Genomic DNA, 23,137 nt, shown 5'->3' with positions numbered 1-23,137 from the left:
TTAATACATGTTGTTACTTTCAGTTAAGAACTGTGTCTCTATTATGTAATATTAAAAATAGATCTAATAATTGTTAATTGGTTTAGCATAAGTGAATTATTTTTTTTTTCTAATAATAAAATACGAATACAGATATATGCGTATATATACATACTACATTATTTCGGTCATTTGGACATTGTTAACAATGTGATAAAATAATATAATTTTGTTTTCCTAATGCTTTATTAATCAATTAAAAAGAAAGTAATATATAAACAAATAGGTAGCGTGGTTAATGTTTCAAACTATATTGTATTCTATTAATAAAATATAAATTAACAAAAATGTGTATTTTTAAAAGAGACGATTTCTGTAATATAGAAATAAAAATTTGAAAACCTATTGCCAAACTTGTTTAAATTTTATTATATATATGTATTATGATTAGAATTATATGTATTATGATTTTAAAAAAAAAAAGAAAGAAATGCACAAATTATTTTCATATATTATACACATGATAGGTTAAAATTAAACTTCAAGTGAAGAACGCCTACAACTATCGAATATCTATGCACATAACTACCCAAATAATAAAACAAAACTTACTAAGTACCACTATACTTTTTGTACTCTGCCTAATCTATTTATAGATATCTCATTTTAATTAATCGTAAGCGAAACAAAAAGAATTTTTTTTTAAATCATTATACATAATATTTTGTACAATTTCTACAAATCAATCAACTTTTAGCATTCAATCGGTTCCACAAACCAATAAATCTACTTCATTTTCAATAAAAAACACTCTTACTGTATGAAGAATTATGTATAATTAATTATAAAACCAAAAATAAATTAACTCAATGACTTCGTATAAATTTACTATTTACCTTTAAAGTCATTGAACAAACAAAAAAAAAAGCTCACAACTTCGAAAACGTGTTATCTCTGACGAGATAACTACTTTCCATATCTTTCCAAAATTTAATCCTATCGCCCCAAAAATATTTTTGGTTTTCCAAACGATCATTTATTTCCAAAAAATTTAGTTCACCATTTTCATTGTTTTTTTCTCCAACTGGATCCCACTTAAAATCTATTACATCACTCATTGAAGGGGTTGGGTTTCCATATTTAGCGAAATTCATCCACATGCGACACATAGTTTGTACAATTCTATCTTCTCTAGTTTCTGGTTTCAAATCGTAATTCATAAATAAAGTTTGCTTAAAAATATAAAACAATTCATCAGCGTGGGCTGCTCCATCTAAGTGTTTATAACCTAGCAAATTTTTATATAAATTTAGTTCACCGACAAAAGAAAACTTATAAGCGTATAAATTACTGCTTGGTTGATACTTGATATGCTCTTGAATTGTATTATAAAATTCATAAATAAAATGAATATCACTCAAATAATTTATAAACGGGTTCAAATTATCCATTTTTACTTCAGAATCTTTCATATAAAATGTTTTAATCTCATTTATAATTTTTGAGAATCGACTATCTGATTCTGAGATACCAAATTTATATGGAACCCATCGTGCGTAATCTGATCCATTAAATTTTTCCAGACGTGGGAATTCATTTTCTAAAATCACCATACCTTCACTTGAAGTACACCCAAATATAATAGATAAATTTTGTAAATTTTGATCCTTAATGCTATTACTAAAAGGACAAATAATCATAGCATCTGCGGAGTAAGGTTCAAGGGACGGTCTGAAAGGCATCATCACATCCCGCTTTTTCTCCCTCTGTGACAATACATTATACATGTTTTGATGCATTTTTTTAATATCACTGTAACTAGTTAAAAATTCACTAATTTCTGTATCAGTAGCCGATTTCTTTAAACCAAGAAGCTCGGATAATTTTCTGGCTTTATATGAAGGGTCTTCTTGTAAAGCCCAATGCATTTTTGCGGTTCCTGATTGAATAATAGCTTTCCTAAAATATTTTCTCGACGTTTCTGTAAGACAATGATAATGAACACAAACAGCCCCCGCACTTTCTCCAAACAGCGTAATGTTGTTAGGATCGCCATTAAAATTTTTTATATTTTCATGTATCCATTTTAATGCCATTTGCTAAAAATTATTTTCTTTTTAAAGTAATTTTATAAATAAAGTTACAGCAAAATGCTTGCAAGTAAATGCAAGTGCACACACTACATATTACTACTCATTCATACCTGATCTTTGAGTCCTGCATTTCCAGAAATACCCCCTTCGGGGAAACTTAAAAAACCAAAAATACCTAAACGGTAATTGATTGTTACCAACACTATATTTTCTTTTATAATGTAGTCAGGTCCGTACCTAATTTGATAAATTAACAAAATTAATCAAAAAAGCTAATATAAATTTTTTTAAAGCAGAAATATTGACACTTACAAATCGCTATTACCTGAACCACTTGAAAATCCGCCGCCGTGAATCCAAAACATAACTGGGTAAAATGTTTTAATGTTTGAATTGTTTTCCAAACTCGGGGTATATATGTTAAGATATAAACAGTCCTCACTTCCTTCAAACTCTTTAGTAAACATATTTGTTTGAAATGAAGGGCTGCGTTCTTTTGTGCAATCAATTGGGTTATCATTAAATTTTTCTAAACTTTGCGGAGGCTTATAGAAATGTATACAAAAGAATAATATTAAACAAATTAATTTCAAATTTTATAATAAATCATAATTACACGAAGTATTTTCGAAGATATTTGGAAAAGTTATCGAAATATTAATAGTAATATCGCAAACTGAAATTAGATGACCATGATTTTAACTATAAAATAACGGCATTGTAATTTTATATCAAACAACTTAGAGTCCTTCGTAATTTAAAAACATAATATGTACATATATGTATGTAAATAGTTATAGACAAAAAGTAAATACATACATAAGTACATATTATTACAACTGTTGCTAGTAACTACAGAAGGAAATGAGTATATTAATATCACTTAGAGGCTAAAATTCTTAAAAATTTTTAATGCTTCAAACGTTAAAAACCCAAAGAAAAAATAGCAATTGATTCTTTGAACCTAGAAAGATAATGTATACCAAAAATTAAGACAGAGAAGGAACAGCAGCTAAGGCAAAAATGTAAACGATCCAGATAAAAAAAAAACGTTAAAGCAATGATCTCACAGACCGATAGAAAACGATATCGAACTCCGCAAGCCGAGAGTAAGCACCATGAGATTAACTGTTACATTATACAAAAGATATGTACTATCGGTTCATGAATATTCTCTTGAGTATACCTAAATAAGAAGTCATCACTATGACGAAGAAAAATACAGGGCCTTTCTTTTAAAAAAGACCGAAACAATTTTGAAAAGCAAAAACTTAAGGAAAATTAAAGAGAGAGACAGATTAACTTCAATGCGAAATGTGCTATGTGCATATGAATTTTATTCATATAGCAAGCATATAGGATACAAGTGCAGATTTAAAAATTATTTTATGTCAATAAGCTTGACTTATTTTTAAACGATTTGCTACCCTTTTTATAAACATATGCGTAGAAATATAATATGAAATATCCTGTAATAAAATGTAATAAATACTACATATCTCTAATTTATTTAAGTAAGCGATTTGAGAAAACATTTTCCATTTTACAAGTATGTGTATATATTTTTCGGAATTTTAAACAAGCCTTTTAATTGCTATTATCGTTCTTACTTTGAATCTTAAATTTCCCACTGGCGGTTTTGCATAAGGGATTCCTTTAAAAGAATAATAAGTAAAATTATTATCCAATTGGTTTTTAACTCCCACCAACGCTCCTTGCTTAACCGTCACTTCAATACGTACTTCTTCATGCGACATTATTAATAGTTAAATTTTGCACGACAGCTGAAAAATAAGAAAGATTACAATATGTACTTTATGTATAAATTTACAAATGCATATGATATGTACAAAAATTACAAAGTGATCTGTAAGCACATGTTTCTAAAAACAGTTTTTTTTCAACTCAAATTTGAATTGTTTTTATATTTTTTATTGACAGGCGTATAACAAATTTTTCTAAAGTGTCTTAAAAATGTGCTCACGTCCACATGTCATTTATTATTTTACTGAAACCATTAATATAAAAAAATGTTAATTTTGTATTTTTTAATGCCGCATCTCGCTATTTTTTTTTTAAATAGAAATTATAGAAATTATGATTAATGATATTTAAATAAAGTTGTGTCAAACCAATGGTTTGTATTGTAGCACTTTTCCCTTCAACAAAAAAAAAATACTGTTTTTTTAAAAACAATCTACGTATGCCTACTACACTATTAAAATTATTTTCTTTCATATACGAAACTATTTCTAGGATTGCATATATTTAGAATGAATGATTTATGCAGTCTTTGAAATAAAGCAAAAATTTATTTAAAGAGGGGTTAACATAATGCTCGAGTTTAAGGGTTAATTGCGTAAGTTAAGGAAAATAATTATATTTTTTAATGTTATGGAATTTACCGTTAGCTTTTTGCCTTTATAGAAATTTAGAAAAACTTGTGGTTCCAGAAATATAAGGCGTCCAAAAATTCAAATTTTATAAATTTCAAGAAGAAAAAAATTTTGTTCTAACGAAATGAACAATTTATTAGTGCCTAAAAGCTACTAAAATTTCAGACGCCCAAAACCTGGGGTTTATAAGAAAACCTACATCAAAAATTTGAAAAAAAAACGGAATATAACGGTAAATTTTAACTGCCATTTTGTTTTTTTTAAATTCAAGTTCAGTATCCCGTGATAGGAGAAGCCACCCACTGCTTTTCTGCATTTGCAAAATTTGCAAAATGAATATGGTTCTACTACAGTAAATATTTGAAAAATGGCATTTTAAGGGTTTTGAGGGTATAATTTTTAGTGGGGGGACATAGGTAAAAATTATGTTCTACGAAAATTAATTTTTAGTAAACATCTATGTACATAAAAAATTTCTATCCTCAAGGGTGTAGCAGTTTTGTTAACAGACACACGGACAAACGGACGGACAGAGTGAAACTAATAAACACTTTCTTTCAAAATTTTTTTTTGAAAAGTGCTAAAAATGACAGTAATGTAAAATTAATAAATTACAAATGAAAATTTTTAATTATAAGTTTAACCAAGTTTATTATTTATCGACTACTGATATGTCAGAATCGATTTGGCCAAAGCGGCTACTGAATTGTGATTGGTATCAATCTGTAATGAATTGGTAAATAATTTGCTTTCTATCTGATCAACATAGACATCTTGATCATGCATCCCGATCTCAATCTACATTTTTTATTTATAATGCATATTTTGAATTATCTTTTTAGGAATATTTTCATGCATGTACTTTAATTTATTTCATATTGTATATTTTTGACAAATTTCTAAATTTGTTTTTCTCAACCAAGATTTTCCAAAAAAGTGATTTTTTAAAATAATGAAAATAAAAATATTTATTACGTACGGCACATTTGAAAGTTTTGATGATGTTAAAATGAAAAATATGTCAAAGTCTCTTTATTCTGTGTTAATGGAAACGACATATTTTCAAATATTACACAATCGAAGCAATTTTGTTGCAATTTAAAAAATTTACAACAGGATACCAAATAGGACTTCGATTGCAAATTTTTACAATGCACGACATTGCGTTATTCAATTTTTTAATAATAAATTCTAAACAAGTTTAAAAAGACAAGAGTCAAATAGATAAATTTTTTCTCTTTGGTTTTTGCTTTCTTAAAAATAAGTTGATTTTGTGTCTATCAAATATTCAACCTGATATTAAACAAATAACGGCAAATTGTCAAAGTCATATGTGTTTTTCATAAAAAATAAAATAATATAAAATGATTTTGTGACAGCAATAAACAGAAGTGATAAAAATGTATGACATATCATTTAATATGGTAATTTTACGTACTTCTTTATATTATTATATAATTAAATAAATTAATAAAAACATTGACGTTCTTTAAGTAATCATAGTACTTCACATGAATCGTGCTTATAATTTGAAAAATAATTTTACATTAAGTCGCACACGTGTAGCAAGCTGGAATGAGGTATGTCTTAAAACACTGCATTTTTTTTTGTTACGGCAACTCTGTAAGAATTGACTTAGCCTAGTTTTGGTTGTGTAGACAGATTACATGTTCAATCCAAAGTAGGTTTTAATTTTAATTTTTTTATTTTCAATGACTACGGTTTTAATTTATATAAAAACTGTGATTTAATTTAGTCTGTCTACGGCACTTAATGAAGATTGATTTCTTTAATATTTTCTTTCCAAAGCTTTTACAAACATTAAAAACCGATAAAAATAAACTCACTGAAAAATGTCGTTTTTAAAAACAGAAGACCTTTTATTTGAAACAAAAGAATTATTTGTACCCAAATTAGAGGAAATTCAGGAAGGTGAGATTATTAAATAATATAATTTTAAAATATAATTTATGAATTTAATATTTACAATTTAAATCGTTTTTTTATAATATTCTTACATAAATATTGGAGATAAGCCACTACTGTATATATATATATGTATGTATGTTTATTTATATGTACATATATATTAAGTGTAGATTTTATTTACAAACAAAAATCTGATAACAGTACGATATGTATTTATGTGCTAAGAGCTACGAAAGTAATTAAGTACTGAGTAGCTAGATTGAAATGTGATTTGGCAGGTTTATTTTAGTATTTTAGTTTCTTTTGAATAAAAAGTGGTAAAGCTTATCGTCACGTTGTAGTTGAATTATTTTTTTATATTACGGTTGATTATTATTATTGTTTTTACTGTTCATTATATGCAATGTCATTCAGTGCGAGATCTTAAGAATAGGTAAAATATGAAAAAAATTACATTGACACAGCTACATATGCACTTGTAATAATACGCCAACTATTTTTGCACACACAATTTTTGTTAAATTAAAGAATGCAGAAATTTAATTAAAGTTTATATTTATGTATACACACATACACACGTACATATTTACATGTATATTATATATTTGATTTTAAATAAGATTATAAAAATTAAATGAATTACTATTTGAAGCCGATATTTCTTATATACATTTCTGTATAAGTTTGTATATACATACATAGGTACATATTATGTAACTATAAATAGTATTTTAAATTATTAAACCATGCGCTTGGTGAAGGATTTGGTATGGAGTTTGTAACTACTTGTAACTAGGAGTCATCTGCGGTATGGTAAAAATTATGCGTTGACTAAACATGTCCGTCCGATCGCACTGTATCTCAAAAACGAATAATGCAATCGACACCAAACTTTCACAAGTTGTTTCTTTTAAAAAGTCTATTTTAAATATTTCAAAAATTAATAAAGGTAAGAAGTATTGTATACATGTGCCCAATTACATTCTACATATGCTCTAAAAATTTTAATTAAATAGCGGCACTGGTCCGGCCTGCTGTCATACAACTCCAAAAGCAAATTTTTTATATTCTGAAAAATAATAAAGTCAGATTCATGAAACTTGTCCAATTATAGTTCAGATATATTTCTGAAGTTTTAGTGGAATTGCTTGACAGGTTCGGGTACCTGCCATACAACTCCAAAAGTTGATTTTAAATATTTAGAAAAAAAATATAGTCAGATTTATGAAACATGGTAGCCGTGTGTCCAATTATAGGTCAAACATATTCTTGAAGTTTTGATTGAATTTCTTGTCAGGTTGGGGTAGCTGCCATAGAAGTCCAAAAGCTAATTTTTTATATTTGAAAAAATAATAAAGTCAGATTCATTAAATTTGGCAGTCGTGTGTGCAATTATAGGTCAGATATATCCGTGAAGTTTCTATAGAATGATTTCACATATTCGAGTAATTGCTATACAACAATGAAAGGTTTGTACCGACTGAAACGTTTTTACTTGTTTTTAGCACTTTTCCAAAAAAATTTTGAAAAAAAGTGCTTATTAGTTTCACTCTGTCCGTCCGTCCGTCTGTCCGTGTGTCTGTATACAAAACTTCTACACCCTTGAAGATAGAAAGCTGAAATTTTGTATGTACATAGATCTTTACTAGAAACTTATTTCCGTAGAACAAAATTTTTACCTATCTCCCCCCCTCTAGAAGTTATACCCCCCCAAAACCCTAAAAATGGCCTTTTTTAACTATTTGTTGCAATGAAACCATAAGCATTTTTGAAATTTTGCAAACGCATAAAGGCAGTGGCTTGCTTCCCCTAGCGCGGTATACTATAGTTAAACTTTAGAAAAACAAAATGGCCAAATTTACCGTTTGCTAAAGTCTTTTTTCCAAATTTTTGATTTCGTTTTTCTTCTAGACCCCAGCCTGTAGAAGCTTGAAATTTTAGGGGCTTATAGACATTAACAAATAGTTCAATTCTTCAGAAGAAAATGTTTTTCCATCTCCACCCCCTCTCAAGTTATCGCCTCTTGAAATTTGTAAAATTTGAATTTTTGACACCCTATATTTCCGAAACCGCAAGCTTTTTCAAATTTCTATAAAAGCAAAAAGTTAACGGTAAATTCCATGACATTAAAAAATATAATTATTTTTCTTAACTCACAAAATTAACCCTTAAAATCGAGCATTATGTTAACCCCTTTTTATATTAATTTTTGCTTTATTTCAAACACTGCATATATGCGTCATCCTAAATATATGCAATCTTAGAAATAGTTTTGTATATGAATGAAAATAATTTTAATAGTGTGATAGGTATACATAGACTGTATTTAAAAGCAAAATTTTCACTTGTTGAAGGGAAAAGTGCGAATTCCAATTGAGAACAGGTCAGGTTATATTAAATTATGAAAGGTATGGTACTTGGACAAAATCTAAGAACAAATTTTTTTTAGAATTAGACATATTTAAAATAGGCACATGTACTTAGTTAGGCAGATACGACTTGCTTTTTTTGTATAAGTACCAAAATCGTTCAACTTGTAGTTTATGATATTTTTTAATGTTCGGTTAGATTTATTGATATGACAAAAAAAATAACATTATTTGTAGAAAATTTCGGTAAAGTTTATTTTGAAACTTATATTTCATAAAGAATGCCTATTTACGAACTTACTTGCTTTCGAATATTAGTCCTAACTTCCTGTCCTAACCTTTTTTAAATTTAAAATAAATTTTCTACTTGGCCCATAATGTGCCTTAATTAATTTAACGATATTCTAATTACATATTTATGTACATGCACCAGAGTTATACACCAAATCATCTTTTATGTATACACCTATGTTCATTTAGAAAAGACTATTCAAGAAATCAGAATTATTATAGCAATATTATACTAATATTACTAACATTACTTGCATTACATATGTATACTGTGTACTTATAGAAATATATAAAATTTGTTTGTAGTATTGCAAGAAGCTTTGAGGTCAAATTTTGATCAAGTTACAGTTGAGGTTGTTGACTGTCCAAATTTGAAAAATGATCCATATTATTTAGCTGATTCAGGTTTGTTATCTAAAGCAATAAAAATTTCCTTCCCGTTTGAAACTTTTACTATTTTTTGGTAAAGGTCTTTGTGGATCACCTACATTAGTTGAAGTAGGTGGACCACCTTATTTGTTGCCACTTGTGGATACGTCAAAGATTTATGATATTACAGAAATTGCTAAAAGATCTATAGGGAAAGAAAGTACAAATATATTAATATGTGGTGCTGGAGCGGGACCTCATATGGTAAATTTTTATAAAATTTTATAAATAAAATATTTACGTTACATAAGTATATAGTAACTTTTTTATAAACTCATTAATACAGATACATGATCAAAATTGTGAAGGAATATACAATATGAAAATTGAAAACAATGGTTCTATAAAAAATTGCAGTTATCTTGCCCGTGTTGTTGGAGTAGAAGAAAAATGCGCTTTAGAAAAACTTCCAGATACTGAAAAAAGATTTGCTCTTTTAGCAAATTTATTTGCGTGTGAAGGCAAACCTGGTAAAGTTTTACGGGTTCATTGCAAGAAACGAATTGGTCAATTAAATTTTATTACAAGCATACGTATTGCGCTACAAAACTTCTACAAAGAAAAATGTGTAGGTAAGTTGGTACCATCTTAAAAAATCGTTTGTTTGAAAACGATTTTCAAAAATAAACGTAAACGGTAAACAAAACGTCGTAAGAGCGTCATATTTATCAATGCATTTAAATGTACTTGGAGTTATAATGTATATAATTAGGTTGAATTCGCGCACTATTAACTTTTTAACGGTCATCGCAAACTCAAATATATTTCTAATTGTTGGACTGTAAAATGTATCGATTTAATTCAGATTCTTCAGAAAATCTGAAAATGATTTTTTTTTTGTTGAAATTTTGATAAATTAATTACTGAAGATTTGTAAATGCTAGTTTTTTTATATTTAAATTTACACTATTTTTGATTTTTACATTTCATATACATTTTACAGACATATTATGTACATATAACACAATATATTGATTACGAATACTCAATTTTTTATTATATTTGAAAATAATATAATAAAATCTCATTAAATATTTGAAATTTCTTTTCAAAATAAATAAATATAGGTCTTGGAGGATTATTTTTAATAAAAAGTGGTATGGTTTATCAGCATGTAATGCGTCACTTTTCAACTACGCCTATTAATACTGAAGATCAATTAAATAATTGGCTAAAATTTTATGAAATGCCAGCTGTGCTTAATGCTGTTGGAACCTTGATTACAAATGAAAACGTAAGGGTAACATAAAATTAAAAAATTATAGGTTTGTTAATTGGAAACAAATAACTATCGCCATGAAAAAGATTAGCTCTCGTACTGCTAGAAATTGAAAATAATAAATAAAGTTATAAAAGCAATTCAATGCATAATTTTTAATAATTTCAATATTAATGTTTTTTTATTGATGGATATATATGAAATAAAAATAATATAAATTTAAGATTTTCGAATTTACTTTAAGGATTTAGACTTGCGACTTCAACATTTTCATAGTTTTTCTAACACAAATTGGGGTGGTCATTATCATTATGATACAACTCCAGAAAACGTTGAGTAAGAACACGATTTTTTATGCTCCTTTAACAAAAGGAACCAAATTATCAATCCTCAGGTGGCAAAATAAAAGATTCTTTTTTTTTTTAGATACGAGGGTTTTTTTAATGTTGGAGAACAAATTGTTCGTGTTGACAGACCAAGGACTACACACAAGTTCGGAAGAGATTAAATTGCTTATACGTTTTTTAGAATAAACAACTATATTCTTAATACCATTTAGAAAGAGCGGTAGATATGTTTATTTAAATAGTAGGTATGTTTATTTAAATATAAAGATCTAAGTAGAGGCATACAATCAAGTGCAATTAGATTTTTTTAAATGAATTGTAAATGATTTTTGAAGTAAATAAAACTGATTTTAAAATAAAAATAAAAATTTCTAATTTTCCAAAATTTGATTTATCTATTTACATACACATATGAAAATGTGTACGTATGTGAAAGAACTATATATTATGATTTACATAAGTCTTTATAACATATTTTTCGACATTTTGTCAAACTTTGTCTACAACAGCATATAAAACACGTATTAAAAATTTTTTGCCTTGAAGAAAACGGTGTCCAAACAACAGCGTACTTAAATCTGCTAAAATGCAACAATTGGCTATATTTGAAAATTTTGTTGAATTATGAATACATTTTTTTTTCTCAAACATTAAATAAATATTACAAAACTGTATCAAATACCACAAAATTGCTTTATCTTTATCGAATTTCCAAATTTTTTAGAAGAAAATAAATATTAATAGATAGAGAAATACTGTATTAAGTTTGCGCCACCCTTCTTGTATTCAAATCTAGAACTTTTAGACAAGAACATACCAGAAACATATTAACGTAAGTTAGGTGTAATAGAGAATGTATTGGCTGCACATATTTTTCAAAATTTGTTCGTTTTCATGACGAATCGTCTTCATCTTCGTAGCGTGTGCAGAACGTATATTTTCTGACCTTAACTTTTACAATTAAAATGCAGTTATATGTGATTTCTCAAAGAATTAACTATAAATACCAAAACTTACACTATTTTGAAAGCAAATTAATATTAACTTTGAGTTAATTTGTACAATATAAGACGACTTAGTATATTAATTCTATTTTACCAGACCGGGTACATTTTGATTTTACTGAGAGGGAACACTGCTAGACATAGAAATCAAAAAATTATATTTATGAAATGCAAATGCACATTTACATGTTAGACACGATTTGTATGTACATACTTACATAATATAATATATTTTGGTTTATTTTGCAATTAATGGCGATTAAAGTTTTTAAAATGTGAAGACTTTCATTTTAATTTTGTGTATCAAATAGATAAGAGAAAATTAGAAAGGGGTTGGTGGAAGCCTCTTTAGCTCAGTGGTAGAGCACAGGTCTTGTAAACCTGGGGTCGTGAGTTCAATCCTCACAGGAGGCAAAATTACATTTTTTTTTTCGTAATTTTTAGTTAATCTTTTTACTTTAATGTGTAGTAACTTCATTATGTCATTAGCAAATAAAATTTATTAAAAATATAAAATTTTTATTAGTTTTTTTTTTTACTAAAAAAATTAATTCGTTTTGCCTCCTGTGAGGATTGAACTCACGACCCCAGGTTTACAAGACCTGTGCTCTACCACTGAGCTAAAGAGGCTACACTCAATTTTTGCCAAAGTCCAATTATATTCGCCGACTATCTAATTCATTAAATTTGCAAAATACAATATTTCCAATGTCCTCAAAAAATTTGAACCTCATAAAATGAGGTTCGATTTAATATGACGAAGGAAGGCACCCCACTTTACTTACCTATAGAAACTTAGAAAATGCAATCTATACTTAAAATAGCTTTGATCTGTGAATATATAACCCGTTGACCGATTTTTTGTTTTCGAGACACAAGAATTAATTTCAGCATTCATATGACCTACTATTTTCTAATCATTAACCTATTGAATCGTTGTCCCCTTAAATTTGTCATTAATACATTAATTTCTGTTTTAGATTTCGTCATTTACTTGTTTTAATCCTCAATGTGAAATATGTTATTTCAATTTGGTCATGAAGCATAGCGGCAAAGAGAAATTAATGCTTCAATCATGTTTTACAAGTGTATTATGCTCAGACATATAAATGCCAAAATAATTTCATCATATCTTTACATTTAAAATTCATCAGAAAATTTTAATGGAATTATTTAAATTAAAATTATACAATTTTATTAATCTTCTTTCTGCTTTTATTGAAACGCTTTGCTAAGGAGTTTTTAATAGCTCCAAAAAAGTATAAATGAATTGCTAAACTTGTTCATGATTAATGTACATAATAACATAATAAAATGATTTCTATGATTCAGTTTTTCATTGTTCTACATAATCATGCTAAATCTCCCTGTACCATTTTTTTTAACTTTAAATTTATTTAAAATAATGCAGAGCTAATGTAATAAACATCCAACTACATATGCATTTGAATATTCATACATATATTTGCAAAAAATTATTACTAGGTAATACAGATGTCATTGCATTAAATTTATTGTTTGCATTTTATAATATGAGTTTCAAATTGTAGAACACTAAATCTATTATATTTTTAATCTTACATATTTATTGATTATTTTGTGAATAGTATTTTATAGATACATATTCTTTTTATTTAACGAATAGTTCATGAATAATTTTTATTTATTTTAACATTTACTTTTTTAATATATTTTATATTTTCTCTTTGAGATTCTAGAGAATGTTTATACAAATTTCATTTATATTATATATTATATGATCTTGATAAACTTTAAAATAATGGAATAGATACAAGTATATTATTTTATAACATCAATTTTAAGTTAGATAATCAAATTAGAGTTTCATGAATTAATTTTTACAATTAACTTTAAAAGTTCAATACTTTATATAATTATGTTTAACTATTTATAATTCAATTAAAAATTGAATATTGGGCTAATTTTATACGCCAAGACGTATTTTATTCAAATAGTAGAGCATTATAATTTACATAAAAGGCTGTTTTTGTAAAGGATTTTTTTTTAAGATTTTTTAACAATGCTAAATTTTAGAAAAAAAACTGAAACAACATAATATTCAAATTTTTTGTGCCAACATACAAGTGTAAGCACTCCATCATAATTATTAAAAACAAAAAAAGAATTATTGTTCCGCTTATTTGTATGAAAATTTTTTTGAAGAAAAAATTCCAAGTTTTATAATGCACACACTTGCACATATAATATTGTTCTAGCATCGTGTCTCATATAAACCGCTACGTCCAATATAGCGCACCCATTTAATAACGTCATGATCAGAATAATTGAGCTTTGGTTCAAAGACTTTCAAATATCGTACCTTAAATTAAAAAATGAATTAGTTTTAAAAACTTTGAATAAATTATAAAAAGTGTTTTGAATCGACTGAGTTCGTTTTTAAAATAATTTTCTTTATCTTGAACAATAGTCACAAAAATACTTTAATTTAAATTAATATATTAAAAGCAAATCAATTTAACGAAAAAACAATTACATATTATGAAAGCACAATCGTTCTGTTCTCAAAGGAAAATAAAAAATTATTTTATTTCACAAAAATAACTGATAATGCTAAAATTTATTATTGTTTTTTTTTTGTAGAAAAATGATAATTATGCTGTGATAAGTATGTATCAAGAGTGAGCACGTAGTGTTTAATAACATACACATTTTTTTATATATGTTAGTAAGATTAAATAATGAGATTTCAAAAAAGTCAGTTTCAAAACTCTTAAATTTTGCTTCCTTTTATTATAGCTTTTACCTTAAATCCTGAGGGAGCAAATGGTACTTCGAAATTCATTGAAATTGGTGGTCTCGTCCATTTCTTTTTTGTGTCAGTTTCAAGTAATTCGATTTCCGCAGAAAGTTGTGTTTCCTTCATACCAGCCATCCTCTTTATTCTAAAATTATTTATTTCAGAAATATTACATCGGATATTCAATCATTTATTTTGCTTACTTCCAGACTATTGCATTTTCAGATGCTTTATATTTAGCTTTTCCCTTTAGACATATAAGCTGAACCCCAGAAGTATTCAAAGGAGTTGGTATTTTAACTTCAATTTTTTGACCTAATAAGGATGGTTTAAAGTTGGATTTAAGAACACATTTTACTTCCATTTTTGTACGTCCAACTTCACGTACTAGAGGTATTACGCGGAATGGTAAGGAAATGTCTTTTGTTGTACGATATCTCATCAATTCGAATTCCCCATCAGGTGGGATAAAGCTAATAGAATGTTCTGTTTCGAATTTTGATAACTTAACGCATTGATGAAATTGACAATCGTCAATAACGACTACTGGTTTTCCTGACCTGGATGTAGTATCTGCTTCTGCGGCCCCACCAGAAAGTCCCCTTCCCTTAGATTCCATTACAATTTTATCATTAATTCCAAATTTACATTCAGGCATACCTAAATTATGCAACGTAACATAACAAAATATTCATACTTTAATCATTTCTTACCTGACAAATATGACTTCATTACAATTTTTCCGGCCACATGTGCTGAGAGTACTTGTCCCTGAGGACTCATTAATAGGTTTACATATTCTAAAACATCAAGAAATAATTCATTTCGACGATATTTTATACCTTCTCTCCGCCAACCAATTTGTCCTGTAACCTAAAATTTTATTTGCAAGGAAGCACACATACGTAACCTTTTTATTCGTAATTAAAAAATAAGAATTAATTAACCTGAGAAGTTATTTGCATTTGCTCCTCCCTGGTGGCTGATTTTATACCTTGTTGAGTAATAAATGTTTTCAGTACACCAGTATCAGTGTTTTGAGGATATCCGAAATCCAGGATTTCTAAAAACAAATGCATTCAAAAAAATCAGTTCAAAAATAATTTTCCTGCAGCTTACCATCGAGTAATTCGTATATTAGTACGAAATTATTTTTGATGTTTTCTTCAGATATTTTGCCAAAATATGATTGCATTACGTCAATTATTTTAAGTAGAAACTCAAAAACCATTGCAGCATTGACATTTTGTTTTGTTACTGCAGCTAACCAAATATTCGCCCTCTGTAATAAAAGTACTTTGTAAGTCTTTTTCTTCTAAGATATTAACCTTACCTTTATATGAAAAAAACTAGTGCGAGCAATATTCGTTACTGGAGAGCGAACTTGCTGCCTTGCATGAATAACATTTACCCGAAACGCATCAACAGCATTTCGACCTATATCGTCTCTGTACACTCTGGAGATCAGAACCTCGCCTTTATGATTGTATACAAATAGTCCTCCAATCATTTTTACAATATATTTTGATTTTTAACCTTCAAACATTTATTCAAAATTAGCTCCTCCGAAATTGCTTATTTGAAATATACTTACTGATGATTAATCAATAGAAATACATAGAATTTATTAAATAAGTATATAAAGTTGAAAATTATTTAAATAATATTAATCCACTCCCAAAGATAACTTCCTGCATATTTAGATTAATCTAAATATGGAAGAAATTTTTTCTAATTTTTGCAAAAATTTCTTATAAAAATTGGGTGGAAATTATTCAATTGAAATAAGGTATATTCTATATTCGATGGGAAAGTAGGGTTGATATGAAATATCAAAAATAAATCGATTGGGGAAGAAATGACGTAGAAACATGAAAAATAATTGACTTTTTGATTTATATTTATAAATCAAAAAAAGTAGCAAAATTTAAAAAGACGCGCAGTTAAATCGATTTGACTAATTTGAAAAATGATTAATAGTCTATGTTTACACACTATTGTATTTATTATGTCGTACCTTAATTCTACCCTTAAAAAGTTTATGCAGAAATACGTTTTCAATTCTAAATCCGCTACGAATGTTATTTTATTCAGAATATGTAAATTAAAGTTCTGTGGCGTCCACTTGTGTTCTGTCCTTTACCTTCATTTCTTTTAAATTATTATTTTATCAGAAAAAATTGCTTCATTTTATTTTTATAAAAAAAACAATCTTTTAGTTTAATTTTACAAACAAAAATTTTATTAGTTATCACTTCTAATTATCAAAATAATAATGAACAAATTTTTGCAACGTGACTGTTCAACGAATTTTTATGTGAACTAAATTTTAAGGTAGTTCACACCGCAAATTGTTGTGTTGACGATTTCGCAATTTTTGAATTAAAATTTTTTGGTGAAAGGTGATAGGTTAACGTCTGAAATAATGTGCAACAATAACTTGTATAGGAAATGGTTTGAAAAATGATGCGTATGATTCTGCTAAACCGAAAATTTTTTCAAATATGTAGAAAATTTCTGAAGTTTATTGATCTAAAGTTAAATTCTTACGAACTTGTAAGTATCGAAAAGCTTGTAAATGTTAGAAATATTTGCTTTCACAACAAAAACTATTCTAATTTTTTATAATTATCCTATCCTTATTTTTTAATTTAAAAAATTTTGAAACGTCTAATACTGACATATCACCGACGCTCAGAATACAATCTACTGACTTTTTTGTGGGAATGAAAATATTTGCTCGGAAACATTTCTGAGATTTCAACCATCTACAAGTTCTGAGAAAACCATATAAAAGTTTTCTTTTGGTAAAAGTTCTCAAACATTGAATTTTTTTTGCCAAAACAAAATTTAGAATTTTGTGAAAAACATAATATGAACTTTATAAAAATATCAATTTTGTGAAAACTCAAGTATCTGCTGAAAAATCAATCTATTATTTTCCAGTTTTTCTTACTCTTATTTTTTAGTAAGAGAGTAAGATTAAAATTTCTTTCAATTTTAAAGAAAAAGGACTAATAAATGTGAAATTTGTTTTAAATCGAGACAAATCATGATAACGAGATAAACGTATAAACTTTTTTCACACTATTTATCACACTGCACCAAATCGCACACCAAATAGACAAACTAATGACATGTACAATGACCTATAATAAACAAAAGTTTGACGTAAAATTATTACCCTCGTAATTAGCTGATGTCAGTGGAACAACGCTCAATATGACCGACTGACATTCAAAAACCTGTTTAAAATAAGCAAAGTATATATTGGAGAACATTGAATATGGCTTATGGTTTTGTTACTCCCAATTCTAACTTTACTACTTTTGTAAAATCAATTAAGTGAAAAAAAAAATTTAAAAACAATTATTCGTTACACAGACCATAAAAGCCGTTTCAACAACATATTTTTATTAATTTGCAAACATACATTTTAAAAACTCATTAATGTGTTTATTTAATTTAAACACATTCCCTTATTAATATTAAAAGTTCATCTTTGTTTTTGAATTTTTATAAATTCAAAAGCAGCTTGACAACCAAATGTGTTCAGTTCCACTATGTTCCGCTTGTCAAATTTCCAATTACAACATCATAAATGAAAATTCAACGACATCGAATATTTGTTTTTGTTCTAAAAATAAAGAGGATGTCAAAAATTCAAATTTTCGTACAAAATACATCAGCTCGTCGCCGACGAACCAATGAATCCATATCCAATTTAAAGCGAAGTATATCCATAAAGAAGTAGTTCGGTTCTCCGTTTACATCACACTTATGCAATCACTCATCAATATTTTTCAATTATACAATAAATTATCTTTAAATTTTTTATTTTTATTTCAATCTTAATAAATTTAAAACATATTTCCTATGAATCGGTAATAATTATATTTCATAAAGTATTAATTAGTATGCATACACCTTTTTTTCCTTTATAAATTACTTTATTTCTATGTCACTACCAGTTACTGTTTATCTACTGTACCAGGTACATGCATATTCAAACTCATACCTTTTGCTTTCATACATTCGAATTTTTTAACTAACTTTAATAAAATGAAAAATAAATTTTGTTATTACTAAAATAGAAAAAACAAAATTTATACCAACTTAATTTTATTTTATTTCAGTTCAATGTTTTTGATACACTCGTTTGTTTACAATACTTTGTTTCTTTCTTGCCTACACAACTCTTATCAACGAAAACTAACGGAATCTATTTCTAAATAAAAATGGAATGTTTTAAGAATTTGGAAGCAAAATGCAAACGAAAACTATCGAGTCGAACTACTTATTAGTAGATATACTTTGTTGCAAACACTCCTAATTCTATCAGCTACAATATATCGAAATATTGTCAGTTTAATTTAGTAAGGAAAATTCAAACAATTTTTAATTTTACTATTGCAAAAATAAAGAAATTCAAAGATGGTCAAAAATAATTATTTTAAAAAAAGCCGTCACTGTAGCCTGTAATTTGAAACTTTGAAGAACTTAACGACAATTAATATTATTCACACTTTCTTGCCAATAAGTTGCCTATGTAAACACTCCATAAGCGTGAATGAAAAACAAAACGTGTTCTGTTTTCTGAATTAATACTATTGACAGTTGGGCAATATTATTAAAACTTCTAACCTTTGAAAAATTGTTTTTGATTTTTGATTGAAATTTGTAGTTTTAAATGAATAATTTCGAAAAGGGTATTGACAGTTTTAAAATTAGTAACAATGTCTTCAAAAATTTGAAAAGGATTACAAATCTGAATGAAGAAGAGCGCACTGATGGAGCGGTAACAATGTTAAGACACCTGTTTAATCAGGAAAGGGATGCAAACGAATACTGGTATACTTTAAAGAGATTGATAAGGGGATGTGGTTCATCTACGACAGAAAGTCGATCAATATTTTTTACTTGTCTGGTTGGATTTTTGAATTTTTCTTCAGATGAGTGCCTTAGCTATGATCAGATTTTGAAAATCGCAAAAACTGAATTATGTTCAAAACCGGCAATAGCAAGTAAAGAAGATAGCGACGCTGTTACGGGAATGATATTAATTTGCGGCGCTTTATTAAGATCTAAAAAACATGTTATACTAAGTGGCGACAATATACGCGATCTAACGATGGCGTTGTTTAGTTTTTCTAAATGTAAATCTTATCATGAAGCTCTAGCGTACATATTTTGTGTAGAGTTAGTCAAAGTTTTATCGGAAGAGCAATTTATTAAATATGGTTATCCTACGATAAAAAAAGAAATTGACCAATGTGAAAAATTTAACATTGGTCTTATGTTTTTAATGATTGAAATTGTTAAACAATATCCCAATTTAGATATTGTTTCTGAACTGAGGACGGCTATTGAAAAATTAGCAACCCAAAATAACTTTGATGACATAACCAGCAGTCTCTTAAATAATAGAATACAAAATTGCGAAATGCTGCCTATACTTGATGTTGTTTGTAATTTTTTAGCCAATTGTAACTTTCTAAAGCTTCTGTGGCAACAATCTATTGAGTCACATTTGAACAACTCAACAAAAAGCATCGAAAGTTGTATTTTGAAAATTGCCACCATTATTTTTGGAAAATCAACTAACGAATTATCCTATATGTTATCAGGCAAATTTCTTGAATTATTCTTGAATGGACTTAAATCAAAAAAGGAGGAGAAAGTTCAACAAATTTACAATAATTTTGCTGATGCATTATCCACTTATTGTAGTAAAAGCGAAACGACTAACATGGAGAAATTGAATATAATTAAAAAAATAATTTTGTATCCAGGCATGTTGAACGTAGAAAAATTCACTAGTCAAAGAATAATTCACCAAATTATTTCGAAATGTGATGAAAGTTCTTTCATTGATTTATATAATATATATAAACAAGTTTTCTTAAACAAATATTTAAACGATGAAATTGATAAAAGCGGTAACTGGTCCAATGTGGAAAGAATTCATGCAGGCAATATGATGCAGTATTTATTAAACCATAAAGTTATGCAATCTTCTTACAAATGGAGACAACAAGAAATGAGGTCAATTATGGTTTTGGGATTTTTCCATGCGGACGATACACAAAATATAATAGAAAGTTCAAAAAATAACGACATAATAAGTAAACAATTAGCTGACCAAATGAAAAAAATTTTTTTCTGCAGTTTACAAAATAAATTTTCATCTCTTGAGAATGAAAACAAATTATTGTACTATTTGGTTCAAACTTGCAATGAAGTTTTAAATAAAAAAAATTATGACAAGTTTTTCAGATTTAACGTTAAAGAAAACCTAATAAATATTTGGAACGAAATGTTTGGGGAAATTCAAAAATTAAAATCATCTAAATCAACGAAAAGAGATGGTAAATTAGATTATGTGTTTAATATTTTGTTAATGCATATGGGATTACAGCTTTTTAAAGAATCGGAAATGGCAGAAACGGCAATAGTTGATTTAAAAATATGTTTAAAGAAATCAAAGGAAAAAACACAGAAAAAGCAAAAAATAGAAGAAAACTTGTCAAATTATGAAGAACCCGACTGGATTGAAGTAGTTGTAGACCTAATTCTGCATCTCTTATCGCAAAACTCAAACTCTTTACGCAATATTATAAGAATTGTGTTTCCTCATTTGTGTGAATCTATAACCCTTTCGTCTATGAATCAAATTCTTGAAATGCTCATTATGAAAAACGAGCTAAATTCGCTAGCAAACCAAGACGATGATGATTCTTCAGCGATTGAAAAAGAAAACAATCCTTACGATGGCACATCAAGTGAAAATAGTGATAACGAAAATGCTGCTAATAGCAGTGAGGATAGTAGCGATAGTGAAAACAGTAATTTCGAAGAAAATTTTTCCGAAGAACCAACAGAAGCAGAAAAACTTAAAAGCGCAATATCCCAAGCATTAATTAAAAACAATTTAGACAATGACGCTGATTCAATTGATTTAGATGAAATGAGTGAAACAGAAGGTGCTAAGCTGGACGAAATACTAACTGAAGTATTCAAAATGAAAAAAAATAACATAAAAAGCCGACGTTCTAAAGATTATCGCACAGAATCTACAGCATTAATGCACTTTCGCATTCGCGTTCTAGATTTGATAGACATGTATATTCAAAACAAACCAGCTTTGTTGATTGTACTAGAAATTATAATTTCTTTGTTGAATACTTTTAAGCACTATACAAATGCGGAATTTGCACCCTTTTATCAAAAGGTTCAAAATATTTTACATAAAATCACGAGTTTAAAGCAATTTTCTACGGTTGAAGAAGTAGACAATCTTTTTAATTACTTTACTAAAATATTGCATACAAAATTTAAAGCTGTTGAAAAAGAGCAATCCGCTATTCACTGTAAATGTGTATTGTTTGTTATAAATCTAAACAAGATACTGAAAGAAGAAAATTTTGATAAAAAAGTTATATCGGAACTGCAAAGTTGTGTAGAAGACTTTTTAAAATCAAAAAATGCCAAACTTAATACTGATTTTCTTAAGTATTTATTTCAAGGAAATTGGTTTCGTGTATGTAAACTGGCAATTACCTTAATTGATATATCATTAGATCCCGTGGTGAAGTCGTACAAAAGAATTCAAATTTTAGATTTTTTAGAATTATTGTATAAAAATAATAAAATATGGAAGGTAAATAATGAATCAAAAGATAAATATTTTAAGAAAATTGAAACAAAATTTGAAGCTTATTTGGAATATTTCCTTGATAAAAACTTGTCTTCAAAAGAATTTAATAAATTAATAAATTGTATTTTGATTATCACTAACTGCCACGAAAAAAACCATTCAGAAATTGGATTCAACATAAATAATTTGTGTGAAAATGTACAAACTCTTAGGAAAACAATTAATTTAGAGTCTTCTCATAATTACATGAAATTTTGTTCAAATTACAACTTAAAACCCTTAACAAATAAAAGCGATTTGGAGTTGAATGTTCCAAATAATAAGCGAAAAGGATTGGAAAAGCAACAAGATGTAACAAAAATTAAAAAGGCAAAAGTTTAGATATTCAAATATAAAAAATAAGGTTTTTTGTAATTCTAAAGTTATTTTTAGGATTTTCTATGTAATAATGAAAGTACCTACAAAATAAAACTTTTAAAAACTAGTTCTTTTTTTTTAATATACATATGTATGTTTATGTACATATTTGAAAATTTTTGGAATCCATTAGTGTTGAAATCATGTACATATGTATGTACCTGGATACATATATTTGTATGTAGATAAAGAAAGGAATTGAAATTCAAATGTAGTTGCTTAACCCAC

At 27.2% G+C, this 23,137-nt stretch overlaps 4 protein-coding genes and 2 non-coding genes across 8 annotated transcripts; 3 read left to right on the top strand and 3 right to left on the bottom strand.

Annotated features, from left to right (window-relative positions):
- Positions 1 to 37: 37 nt before the first annotated feature.
- Positions 38 to 6,817, bottom strand: LOC129612281 (esterase B1-like). 3 transcript variants are annotated; one of them, XM_055525849.1, is made up of 5 exons: positions 3,932 to 4,007; positions 3,683 to 3,856; positions 2,385 to 2,617; positions 2,183 to 2,309; positions 38 to 2,078 (listed from the first exon to the last, which is right to left on the bottom strand). In XM_055525849.1, exons 2-5 carry the CDS (start codon positions 3,827 to 3,829, stop codon positions 909 to 911), a joined length of 1,677 nt encoding a protein of 558 aa, XP_055381824.1. In that variant the 5' UTR covers positions 3,830 to 3,856; positions 3,932 to 4,007; the 3' UTR covers positions 38 to 908. The 3 variants fall into 3 exon arrangements, with proteins under 3 accessions (XP_055381824.1, XP_055381823.1, XP_055381814.1); XM_055525848.1 differs by having other exon boundaries at positions 3,923 to 3,992; XM_055525839.1 differs by lacking the exon at positions 3,932 to 4,007 and adding an exon at positions 6,487 to 6,817 and having other exon boundaries at positions 41 to 2,078.
- On the top strand, positions 6,170 to 11,408 carry LOC129612330 (ester hydrolase C11orf54 homolog). The gene is made up of 7 exons (XM_055525879.1): positions 6,170 to 6,400; positions 9,364 to 9,462; positions 9,527 to 9,690; positions 9,773 to 10,058; positions 10,554 to 10,720; positions 10,950 to 11,041; positions 11,132 to 11,408. The coding sequence occupies exons 1-7, from the start codon at positions 6,322 to 6,324 to the stop codon at positions 11,211 to 11,213; spliced, it is 969 nt and encodes a 322-aa protein (XP_055381854.1). The 5' UTR covers positions 6,170 to 6,321; the 3' UTR covers positions 11,214 to 11,408.
- A 990-nt stretch (positions 11,409 to 12,398) lies between these two features.
- Trnat-ugu (transfer RNA threonine (anticodon UGU)) lies at positions 12,399 to 12,470 on the top strand. Its single transcript has one exon. It is a non-coding gene; the product is annotated as a tRNA-Thr (tRNA).
- A 144-nt stretch (positions 12,471 to 12,614) lies between these two features.
- Positions 12,615 to 12,686, bottom strand: Trnat-ugu (transfer RNA threonine (anticodon UGU)). Its single transcript has one exon. It is a non-coding gene; the product is annotated as a tRNA-Thr (tRNA).
- Positions 12,687 to 13,851: 1,165 nt separating this feature from the next.
- LOC129612323 (AP-2 complex subunit mu) lies at positions 13,852 to 16,629 on the bottom strand. The gene is made up of 8 exons (XM_055525874.1): positions 16,430 to 16,629; positions 16,169 to 16,371; positions 15,955 to 16,117; positions 15,783 to 15,898; positions 15,549 to 15,708; positions 15,039 to 15,495; positions 14,842 to 14,980; positions 13,852 to 14,397 (listed from the first exon to the last, which is right to left on the bottom strand). The coding sequence occupies exons 2-8, from the start codon at positions 16,343 to 16,345 to the stop codon at positions 14,290 to 14,292; spliced, it is 1,320 nt and encodes a 439-aa protein (XP_055381849.1). The 5' UTR covers positions 16,346 to 16,371; positions 16,430 to 16,629; the 3' UTR covers positions 13,852 to 14,289.
- A 2,592-nt stretch (positions 16,630 to 19,221) lies between these two features.
- On the top strand, positions 19,222 to 22,968 carry LOC129612249 (myb-binding protein 1A). Its single transcript, XM_055525794.1, has one exon. It carries the CDS (start codon positions 19,526 to 19,528, stop codon positions 22,871 to 22,873), a length of 3,348 nt encoding a protein of 1,115 aa, XP_055381769.1. The 5' UTR covers positions 19,222 to 19,525; the 3' UTR covers positions 22,874 to 22,968.
- Positions 22,969 to 23,137: the final 169 nt, after the last annotated feature.

This window comes from Condylostylus longicornis, unplaced genomic scaffold (genome assembly GCF_029603195.1).
Source record: "Condylostylus longicornis isolate FDR11 unplaced genomic scaffold, ASM2960319v2 ptg000004l, whole genome shotgun sequence".
In the NCBI taxonomy this organism is placed as follows: Eukaryota; Metazoa; Arthropoda; class Insecta; order Diptera; family Dolichopodidae; genus Condylostylus; species Condylostylus longicornis.
Note: the sequence above shows the minus strand (reverse complement) of the source record. Positions and strands in the feature narration are given on the sequence as shown.

Bases quoted from the DNA above. Each gene is read 5' to 3' on its own strand.
- LOC129612281 (XM_055525839.1), bottom strand. From the start codon at position 3,829: ATGTCGCATGAAGAAGTACGTATTGAAGTGACGGTTAAGCAAGGAGCG. The intron at 2,618-3,682 runs GTAAGAACGATA...CATTTCTATAAG, and splicing joins TGGGAAATTTAAGATTCAAA to CCTCCGCAAAGTTTAGAAAA. The intron at 2,310-2,384 runs GTAAGTGTCAAT...TTATCAAATTAG, and splicing joins GGTTCAGGTAATAGCGATTT to GTACGGACCTGACTACATTA.
- LOC129612330 (XM_055525879.1), top strand. From the start codon at position 6,322: ATGTCGTTTTTAAAAACAGAAGACCTTTTATTTGAAACAAAAGAATTA. The intron at 6,401-9,363 runs GTGAGATTATTA...ATTTGTTTGTAG, and splicing joins ATTAGAGGAAATTCAGGAAG to TATTGCAAGAAGCTTTGAGG. The intron at 9,463-9,526 runs GTTTGTTATCTA...TTTTTGGTAAAG, and splicing joins ATATTATTTAGCTGATTCAG to GTCTTTGTGGATCACCTACA.
- LOC129612323 (XM_055525874.1), bottom strand. From the start codon at position 16,345: ATGATTGGAGGACTATTTGTATACAATCATAAAGGCGAGGTTCTGATC. The intron at 15,899-15,954 runs GTAAGCTGCAGG...ATTTGTTTTTAG, and splicing joins AATATACGAATTACTCGATG to AAATCCTGGATTTCGGATAT. The intron at 14,981-15,038 runs GTAAGCAAAATA...AAATAATTTTAG, and splicing joins GAAAATGCAATAGTCTGGAA to AATAAAGAGGATGGCTGGTA.
- LOC129612249 (XM_055525794.1), top strand. From the start codon at position 19,526: ATGAATAATTTCGAAAAGGGTATTGACAGTTTTAAAATTAGTAACAAT.